The sequence below is a fragment of the Notothenia coriiceps genome, unplaced genomic scaffold (assembly GCF_000735185.1).
Source record: "Notothenia coriiceps isolate Sejong01 unplaced genomic scaffold, NC01 NC01_scaffold00000339, whole genome shotgun sequence".
NCBI lineage: Eukaryota > Metazoa > Chordata > Actinopteri > Perciformes > Nototheniidae > Notothenia > Notothenia coriiceps.
The window spans coordinates 4449617-4460350 of NW_011333040.1; the positions used below are offsets into that span (position 1 = coordinate 4449617).

Consider the following 10734-nt stretch of genomic DNA (forward strand, 5'->3'; position numbering starts at 1 on the left):
CACACAACACACACACACACACACACACACACACACACACACACACACACACACACACACACACACACACACACACACACACACACACACACACACACACACACAACAAACCATCTGGCAGTGTCGACCAACCAAATGTGAGTCCTGTATCTGCTGATCAACATGTCGCCGTGTCATTGGACAGTACACCTCACCCCAAACTGCTCCTGTGGGTATTGTCCACAGTCTTGATGTATTACATGTCTAATATATGTAATATGTGATGTAAGGCGCTTTGAGCACTTGTAAAAGTGCTAAAATAAATGCCATATATTATTAGTATTATTAGTATATATATATATTTCAAATGGATGGTTGTTTACAAATATTTGAATACAAATGAGTTTTGGTTGATGTTTGGATCCTCCCTATAACCAAAAATATCCCGCTGTAAACAAAGAGGAGCTTGTCTGCTAAATAAAAATTAATAAAACATAAAACATATGCTATAAAATAAACCTCCAATCCAACAAAGTCAATAATTAGGTAGAACATACATTTCAAAATCATATAAATCTAGAACATTTAAAATATCAATATTGTATTAGTGCAGACAGATTATGAAGTAAAGTTTCATTGCCTTATTGCTGTAGTAAGTACCCCGATTAGCAGGACCCATCCCAACCTTCATACTCCAGTCACTGGTCAGCATGCGCTTTTCACACAATATTAGTGATTTAATTTCCGTACCAAAATGTCTGTGGCGAAGTCCCTGAGGGGGGACTCTGGCAGAGTGTCGGGGTCTTTGAGCTGCGCCTCCAGCAGAGTGTGACTCAGCGTCTTCATACAGCTGCAGACAGGAACACAGAGTCAATGTTCAGCATGCTGCAGATATTTAATAAGCAATCATCTAAAACTTCCCACTCACAACTTCAGCAGTTCTGTCCCCAGCTCGTCCTCCTTGTCCCGGCCCAGCTCCCACCCCACCCTGTCTGTTCTCTGGATGTTCCCCTCTCTGTTCTGGAGGTTCTGCCTGGCCTCCTGGACAAAGGGCTTGATGAAGTCTGTGATATCATTGCAGCAGCGACACAGGGAGAACACGTCGTCCTCCTCCTGCTCCTTGGTGTGAGGCAGAGGCAGTTTGGCCAGCTGGTCCAGCACAGAGCACAGAGTCATGCCCAGAGACGAGGCCTTCCGGCTGCCCAGGCACAGCAGCACTGAGAGGGAGACACGGAGGAGAGGTGATGCATCTGTCTGAGTCCACATGTGGAGCAAGTACATTCAGAACATAGTTCTAGTAAATCTGCAACAGAAAGTGGACTAATGCATCCTGGGAAGATGCAACGCCAAATATTTGGATTATTATTACAACACATTTTTCATGCAAAAATTTCAGTAAATTATTTAACCTGTGGACGAAAATGACATTCCCAGAACAAATGACCATATCTTCCCTTCTAAAACGGGTACATTAATAATATTTTTTCTCAAAGTAATGATAAACCTGTGAGTTGGATGTAGAAGAGTCAGAATCAATATAGATTTTTTTTTATTTTAAAGTAAATTCAGATTGAACATAGTAAAAAAATGTAAATGATAGTGTCCATCCAAAAATAAACCATTACTTATAGTGAAAACCACCCTTGAATGATTGGTTAGTAGACTAAAAGCTTTAGGAATCCAAACGATAACATATAATAAGTACCCTGTATCAAGATTGATGCAAAAAAAGTGACATTTGACCTTTTTTAAGAGAGGTTTAGCAACAACAAAAAAACACTTCTGGGGTCTATTTGTGTGGATTTTTCCATATCTCCGGCCCATCCATCCATCCATCTTCTCCCGCTTATCCGTGGTCGGGTACGCGGAGGTAGCAGTTTCCAGCAGAGAGCCCCAAACTTTCTTTTCTCTGGCCACATCAACCAGCTCTGACTGGGGGATCCCAAGGCACTCCCAGGCCAGCGAAGAGATATAACTGCCTTCCATCTGGTTCTAGGTCTACCCTTGGTCTCTTCCCAGCCTGGGTGCCTGGAACACTCCCTGGGAGGCGCCCAGAGTGGCATCCCTAACTACCGTAAATTTTCGGACTATAAGGCGCGACCCTGAATATAAGCCGCAGCAGCTAAATTTGAATGATGTGTAACATATATACAGCGCACCAACTTCACATCACAAAGCGATCCTCCGACCACATCACCCCTATCCTCCATGCGAGCCTCCTGTCACTTATGTTTCATTACCGACTCTCCCAATCATAGATCACCAGGGGCGTCCGTGACAGAGGGATTTGTCGCAGCAAGAGATGGCTGCCGTTTGATGTGAAGGCACTAATATAAATATTAATTTCTAATTCTATTCTATCATATCACGAAACAAGTTAGCCCTTACTTTAGACAAGCACAGCGTCATTCAGCGCTGTCCCTCCCGCACTTAGTGCATAGTAGCTACAGACCACATTGTGATCCTCAGAGTCGCCTACAGACTAGCACCACCGTACACATAGCGTCCGTCAGACCACCGCCAGAGATACTGTCTCATCTGTATCAACTCCTACACACAGCACGTTAGGCAGCCCATGGCAGCGAACATAGACCTTACACAGCCGGCGCTGGTGTTCACAAGCGCAGTGCGGAGCAGCTCACGGGCGACAAACTCGCCTCTACACACTTCTCGTGGAACTCCCTCCCCGCAATATCGGTCCATGATCCGTCCTGCATCTTCACGCCCTCTCAGTTCGTCCAACTCGTAGCCAACATCTCCACTCGGCAAAACTCACCTTATTTCACTCCTGGCCTTCAACTCCTAATCATAACCCCTTGCCCTTATTTCTCCTACCTTACACTTTCTACGTTTTCTCCAGCTTTATTCTTGTTGTCTGTCGACACTTTTAAACCTATTGTCCACTACTCTTATATCTCCTTGAGCTACTCCTTTCAGCATTTTCTCTTGCTGCGAACCCACGCGCGATTGTACAGTGAGCACAAATGAGGGTGTTCTGCGAGAGACGCGCGGCAGTCCTCCCTATGACACCCAATTACGAGTCACACAGCCGCGTGTCTGGCCGTCTAGGCTGTAGGAGAAACCTACTCAATTAGATAATAGGGACCCCAACAACGCCGCGATTAGCTTATTTACGGGAGTATCCTTCCCGTCCCCTTGTGTGTTTTATGCAGCTAAAGCGTCGAACAAATGCAGAGGACAAACCAGTGCGCTCAGCCTAATAGGTTACCAGAGATGAGACTACGGTAGGGCCTTCTGTACACCTTACTTTACGAAGCCTATGCCAGCTCCTTTGCGAGCGCCGAGTATGAGATCGTGGCACCAGGTGGTCTGTTCACCACTGCTGAACACACAGCACGGCTGACCCCCCGAAGCATGCGTATCATCTCGATATCACTCCCCCTTAAGAAGAGGAACATGCCAGCCACTTATACATCTGCGGAGAGAAGAACCAGAGTCTCGCCCTGTCCATATTGAGTACATCCGGATCCCCTCAGGGGGACAGCCGGCTGACTAAAGATCAAGCTGCCATCGTTGGATCTCTCATGTGAAATAAACAGTCTGGTACATTATAGACCCAGTCCCGTTCATAGTACACTATTAGGTTAAAGGGATTACAAATATGTGGAAACAAACATGGCGCGGTAAGACAGAGAGAGGCTATAGCCGTGTTCTGGTCAGCTCATCCCTTCTGTTCTAAACATCAGAAGATATGCAATCATACGGTGCGTTTAAAAGAGACACTGCACACGATGCGCGGTCTTCTCACTGTACCAGCAATTAATTTGTTTAACCGATCCACCTGCGCGACCCATTTCTACAGCTGACTCCAACAATTCCTATGTTTCCGCCTCACTCGATGAATACAAGACTTCCGTCCGAGGATAAACTTGAATCGTCCGTACTCACTTGGGGTAAGGACTCATTCCCTACTGGAGTGGACAGTCATCGGTTTCTGCTGAAGAACCATGGCCTCAGATTTGGAGGTGCTGATCCTCATCCCGAGGCTCCGCACATTCTCACACACGATTCGCGCGTGTTAATCATCATCTCGACGAAAACCTGAGTATCCAGAGCTGAGAAGGCTACTGAGACCGATAGAATGTGCCATCGACAGAACACAGATACAGTATAATCGGCAATAAAGCAGTGGACTTGAGAGCAAATCAACCTTCGACTACCACTCGATACCCAGCTAGAACCCCCTCCCTTACAACAACAAAAAAATCGCTTGGTTTTTAAATATCCACCCTATCTGCACTACGCCTCGGAGAATCCGATCCAATGTATATTACAAACAGGATTGGTGACAAAGCGCACCGCGGGGTGGAGGCCAACACGTGAAACATGCACGCTACAGACTCTGGAGTCCGACTTACTGCCGAGGACCTACCGCACAGCTCATCGCATTTCGGTAGAGTACACCAAGAGATTACGGAGTGGGCACTCGACAGAATAAGATCGCTGTAGTGTTAATACCCTCTCAATTATACCTCCCAATAACCTTCATAACAAATCACTCCCAGGCAGACACGGCTGTATCTCTCACAGATAGTACAGACCGCTCTGGTGTATACTTAAACCGGCGAGAGTTAACGGCAGCTCTCACAGGTGATCAGGTGTGTGTTTACCAGTGGTTTGGGGACATTAACTAAGTAACCTCATAAGTTAACGGCCTTCTCCAAGTATCTCCGCAAATACACATGTAGCACCTGGATGAGCGTCTCCCAGGCCCGCCTCCCAGGATCCTTGCGAGAGTAAAAAGCTGATCCGTCGTTGCCACGACGCAAGGACGGAATCTACGCATCCTCTATGTCATCCTTCCCGCTCAAATCTGAGACTCGGATCAATACAGAGCGCGTTGACGTCTCATCCACATTCATTGTGTACGAGTCAGCGCCCGAAACTCCCTGCGGATGTAATTTACAGCGAATACAGGCGATGTCCTCAACTCACAGTACCATTTAGAGGGAAAAAACTTTCACCGAACCAGGCGGAGGGTGAGAGATGGGGAACGATGTAGTGGGAGTAGACTACCTCAGCCGTAAAGCCCAAGCATCCAGACACATCCCACTGAGCCGCGCCCTTTGCCTAAAGAAGAAAAGTGAGCACGAAGAGACCGACAACCAAACACTCGTACAGAGGCCTGACAGCTATCATTCGTACTCCGTTTCCCGACTTCCACGCAAGCGTTGATGAGAACGTGTCAACGCGTTAGACAGTGTCCCACAAACACCAGCAAGCAAGCTTCTACTACAGCAATCTCCGGGCCCCGCTCGTCAATTTTGCTGATTGACAATCTCTTTTAAAGCAGTCCAGAAGGCGAGTCGGGGCGACTGGTCATCACAAGGCAAAGGTCTTGGGATACAGAGAGCGGAGAGACCTACGACCTAAACGTGTCGAGACAAAACGTATCGAACTATTTTCAATTTGATCGGGTGGCGAGATAAAAAAAAGGGACCGACAAACAATAAATAAATTTTAAAGTTAAATTGTGTATCAGGACACTTTTAGGAGAGATCCTATTGGGCCGCTTATTAGTCAAATAACTTCATCTGATTCGTGCAATGCCAATCTCCTGAAGCACCCTGTAGCATAACGACTGTTATTAGCGATCTGGGTGCTCATTCTAATATAGAACTAGTCGTCCACGCATGTTCCCGTTCAGCCTACCCTTGACTCGCTGTCTTTCAACGACTAGCAGATGCCGCCAATGGGTCAACTGCGTCCGAATACATAGCCCCACTTTTCCGCCTTTCTCTCCACTCATACCCACATCGCTGTGGTGCGCGAGAAGTTGTAGTTTTCGAACCTGTTAGATCTGTCGAGAGCTAATAAACTTCTTAACACTGCGGCATGCTCGAGAGTATCTGGATACACTTGGTTATAATGATCATGGGGCAGAGAAAAAATTACTAACGCATTAAGAGGCGGAGACAACTTTAAGGTGCATACCGCCACCTCCGGAGTCGCCTTGACCTGCTTCTATAAAGAATGCACAAATGTGCTTAATCGTTAATTCAGATATGACTAACTAAATACATTTGTTCCTGCTCATGATTAGATTCAACCTTATTGTTATGCACAGATTACAGGGGGGCCCACTCGAGCGATGCGCACTAAACCCATGACCACTATAGCTATCTAACCAGGAGTTGCAACAAGCAGTGAATTAAATTAATGTAGACAATCTACAAAAAAGATTGAATGAATGACACTCTCAAACACAACCACGCGGTGCGAGACTCACGATGTATATCATATCTATTCCAAGCAGTTGATCTTGGCTGTAATGTCTGTAGATTGTTACGTAGTCTTTACTTTAAGCGAAACACGTGTGGGTGGACGTTCACTTATGGAAGCAGACCCGAGGAGGAGAGCTACGAGCGACGTGAGATAACCTAAAACCCGCATGTGTATAGTTGTACATAGCTGCGCATTGGTTCCCTCCACAAAAAGCAATGTAATGACTGATGTATCTCATATCAATAGGAAATGTTTAAAAGATAATCCATTAGAGGCAGGCTCAAAAGAACAAGATAGAGGTATAACATATACGCTTAGCTTAGTAGTTAATATCGTGACCATCAACGATTTTATAGTTTCGAGCACATTTCCGGGATATTCTATTCATCGACAATAGACCTACCCTGATCACTTTTTATGCATTTATGCGTAGAACCCGGAGGTGGCGCGATATAATGCCACATCGACTTAAGGATGTTATATCCCTTCAGCAGCGTTTTTCCGTCTGATATACATGCTCGATATGTTGGAGATATTCGAACAACTTATCTGATCTAGAATACCACAGCACAGAGTAAACGTCAGCAAAGTAAGGAGAACATATCACAACTCCCCATCATTGTAGCAATTATTTCAGTTATGAAACTGTACGTGGGAACAACAAACACAAATATACCGTTTTTTGCTATCCAGTAACAGCACAAGCAGTGGTCATCGGATGCAGGGTGAGGCGGACTGTGTTGTTGCTTGATCGCCATCTATGCGTCTTTATAGCCCCATGTAGATGAGTTTGATCTGATCACCTGGCTTGCTAGATTGGGCATTGTGTTAGTGATGATACCTAACACCTCTAGAATCTGTGGAATCTCAGCTATGTCTATGCTAGGACAATGCAATTCTCGTTGGTCCACGGACAGAATCCGATAGTAATAAAGTATCATCATTTATACCATTTGAACCGGTAATACGAGTTTTTGTGCGCAATGCGCTTGGTCATACGCCACACCTTATAACGACTCAGGAGGCTATATTTACCACAGCTTCTTGTGAAGACTGGTGTTCTTATGCTCTTCGGCGCTAAATGATACAATCGTGTCATATCATGCTGGTCTAGTGTTGTATGCTGAGTTTCTTCACCGTTGTCTAGAGGTGAGGGCATTGAGACGAGCGAGTCTGGTGCATATGTGTGTGAGTTAGCAGTTGTATGTTTAATATGTGTATATTCCCACATAAGTTACAGAGATCCGCCAACTCTGGTGGCTCTGAATTGGCTCACCTCGCGAGGAAACAGTTTTCATCTCCGATACACACAAAAGCTTAAGTCAGACATCTCTCTCTACTGGTGCTTCTCCTTCTCGTTCCGCGATATCTACCTAAAGTAAAGAGGATCAGAATACTCTTTGCATCGCCTAGCTCGTGGAGTATTTAAAACCTCGCCGGTGAAATTGGAAAATTCGCTATGTTGATATACTCGGTTCAGTTGGGATCACATATATGTAACAGTCAGTAACGCACCCATTTACACGCACATTAAATCCAATATATGCCGTCGTTAATTTATGACAATTGGAGACTATATCAATAGTAATATTATGAGTAGTTAGTCCAACACTGGTACCACCACACCTGATCACCTGAGAGCTGCCCGTTTTCATTCAGACTGTTAAAAAAAACAACGGGTCTGATTTTAACAACTCAATGAGTGATTGTTATAGCAGTAAATATTAGACAATAATAATACAGTAAATTATTAACTGTTCACAAAAGTAAAAAATATATCAAATATATATCAAAATATATAAAGTTAACATCTTTAATTTTACTCTCCTTTTCCCAACCTGGGGCAACTAACAAAGTAGTCCACAAGTTTTTGCTCGCGCGGTTCCATTGTCCCCACAGAATGAGGTTTTCAGCGCCCCGATAAGTAATACATAACCCATTATGAACTAAATCTTCAGCAGGCAGCGCCTGACAGTACAGATGTTGTTACCTTCTGCTGCAGAGGCTTCAGGCAGCAGGTGGAGGCTGCTCTGCTATGGGCCACGGGTCGTCCTGCTCCAGCTGGGCTCCAGCAGGCCAATCAGAAGGCTCTTTGGGTGCCTGCAGGTCTGAAAACAAAACAAACACTGGTCCTATATGCAATTTTGATACAAAATTCAATTCTATTATCGCAGCCCTCCCTGTAACATTGTTTTAAAAAGTGCTATACTCAATCAATGAAAATTATTAACCTACTACGCATCTAGCACTGTGCTAGTTTCGGATAGTGGATCTTATCAAATTATAAACTTGTGTTTTATCCTATATATGTTTATGAAGCGACCCCTGCGTAGCAGGTGGCTTGAAAAATGGCTAGGACATTGAGAGAGCTCTCCCGCTGTCTTTGTTCATCAGTAACGCTGGATCAAGAGGCAGGCAGCAGGTTGCGGCAGCCATACACCTCATATCTCCCTGCAGAGAGGGGGACAAGAGGAGAGTTTTAAGCAGTGTGCAAGCACAGACGTCGAACAAGTCTAAGTGCTGGAACAGGGCTCCAGCCTCAGTACCTGGTTTCTTCTCAATCAAGGACAGATGCTGGAGGACAGGCTGGGCGCTGTCCCCTCCTCGTGCAGGTCGCTTCCCAGAGATGGTGCAATACGGTCATGATCCTCTGAGGTGTAGGCCTGTCATCAGGGAGGGCTTGCTGTATTAAGAAAGACAGGTTGAAGGATTAAAAAACAAACATGTAAAAGACTTTCTATTGTAGGACATGCATAATAAATTCATTTAATATGGTCAAATGGCTGTTTCCCAACTGCTGCAATTTGCTGCTTTATTTGAATTGTAAAGTGAATACATTTGAGGTGCGATGGGCCAGTGTAGGCAGCTAATATATCAATATTGTGCGCATAGTACGAGATAATCATCTTAGATTTCTGATATTGTGCATATTGCATTACGATGTGAGGGTCAGGGGGTGTCATACTGATATTCTGTAGCAAAGCTGTGAAGTCCATTTGAGAGGCAATGTAACATTTGTGATATTGGGTCTAAATATAATAAAGATTGTTGATTGATTGATACCGCCAAGTGAAGGAGTTCAAGTATCTCGGGGTCTTGTTCTCGAGTGAGGGAACAATGGAGCGTGAGTGGGTCGGGAGAATGCGGAGCAGCGGGAGCGGTAAGCTGCAGTCCTCTTTACCGCACGTTGTGACGAAAAGGGAGGCCTGAGCCAGAAGGCAAGCTCTCTGTCTACGCGCCATTTTCGTTCCTACGCCTCACGATATGGTGCATGGAAGATGGTCATGACGCGAAAAGAACGAGAATCGCGGGTACAAGCCGGGCCGAGATGGGTTTTTCTCCGCAAGGGTGGCTTGGGTCTCGCCTTGAGGGATAAGGTGAGAAGTTCGGTCATCCAGGGAGGGAACTCGGCAGTTGAGCCGCTCCTCCTTCCGCGTCGAGAGCCGTTGAGGTTGGTTCGGGCACCTAGGTTAGAGCGATGCCACCTGGGCGCCTCCGCTAGGGAGGGTGTTCGGCAGGGCACGTCCAGCCTGGGAAGAGACCAAAACGGGGTAGACGGCTAGAACCAGATTGGAGGGAAATTATTATCTCTTCGCTGGCGCTGGGAAGGCCGCCTTGGGAATTCCCCCCAGTCAGAGCTGGTTTGATGTGGCGCAGGGAAGAGAAAGTTTGGGCTCTCTGCTGAATGCTACGCTCCGCGACCCCGAGCCACCGGATAAGCGGGAAGATGAATGGATGGATGGATGATTGATTGATTGATGATTGATGATGATTGATTGATTGCATCGTTCTTAACTGGTTTTTAAAAATACATCTATAGTAGATGATGTCATTTTCTGACTTACTAGACTGTACGTTTATTTGCCTTTCCGAACCCATTACATCCACAATAACTCATTATAATTCATCAAAAATGTCAGTGTATTTTTTGAAAGCGCACCACAAGTCCACTCCCTAAGCAATATAGGATATTGACAGTTATCCATAGTGCCATGAAAATATGTAAATATTTAATTGGAGAACGCCAGACATGAATAGTATGTAAAGTGTATATGCATGTCAGGAGGTGGGTGTGGTGACTCACACATCTCTGGACGACATGCACTGAAGCTGGCTGCCAGAGCCATCCTCTCTGTCTTCCAGGTATCTTCAGCACAGAAACTCGCTCAACACAAACAGGATGCTTCCTGTGCAAAAAAGAATGCAGCACATTATAATACAGTCAGTAGAAATTCTCTCCTAATCAAGTGCATACTCGCCCACCAGAGTGCATGTGCAAACTTTGATTGGATTTGTTAAAGTCAGCATTAAACAACTGCCTGCTGTAAAAATAAGCAAGTCTAAAAACGCTCATTCACAACAAACGGTGTTTTCAGGGGCGCGGTTCGGAGCTGAAGCTGAAAGCACGGTTTTCTCTTCAACACCACGCGGAGGGTCAGCCCTAAATGAATGACTACTGAATGCACCTGAATTAGCCTAGCCTTTAGGCATTAAAACACTGTTTTTGTT

The 10734-nt window shown here is 45.4% G+C and overlaps 1 protein-coding gene across 1 annotated transcript in view; it reads right to left on the minus strand.

Moving 5' to 3' along the window:
• Positions 1 to 10734, minus strand: part of glmna (glomulin, FKBP associated protein a) — a 458443-nt gene that overhangs the window by 7484 nt on the left and 440225 nt on the right. The window contains exons 5-6 of the mRNA XM_010768641.1: positions 908 to 1196; positions 730 to 829 (exon numbers count right to left, since the gene is read on the minus strand). Of these exons, the coding sequence (XP_010766943.1) occupies positions 730 to 829; positions 908 to 1196 (389 nt within the window). The remainder of the gene's footprint in view (positions 1 to 729; positions 830 to 907; positions 1197 to 10734) is intronic.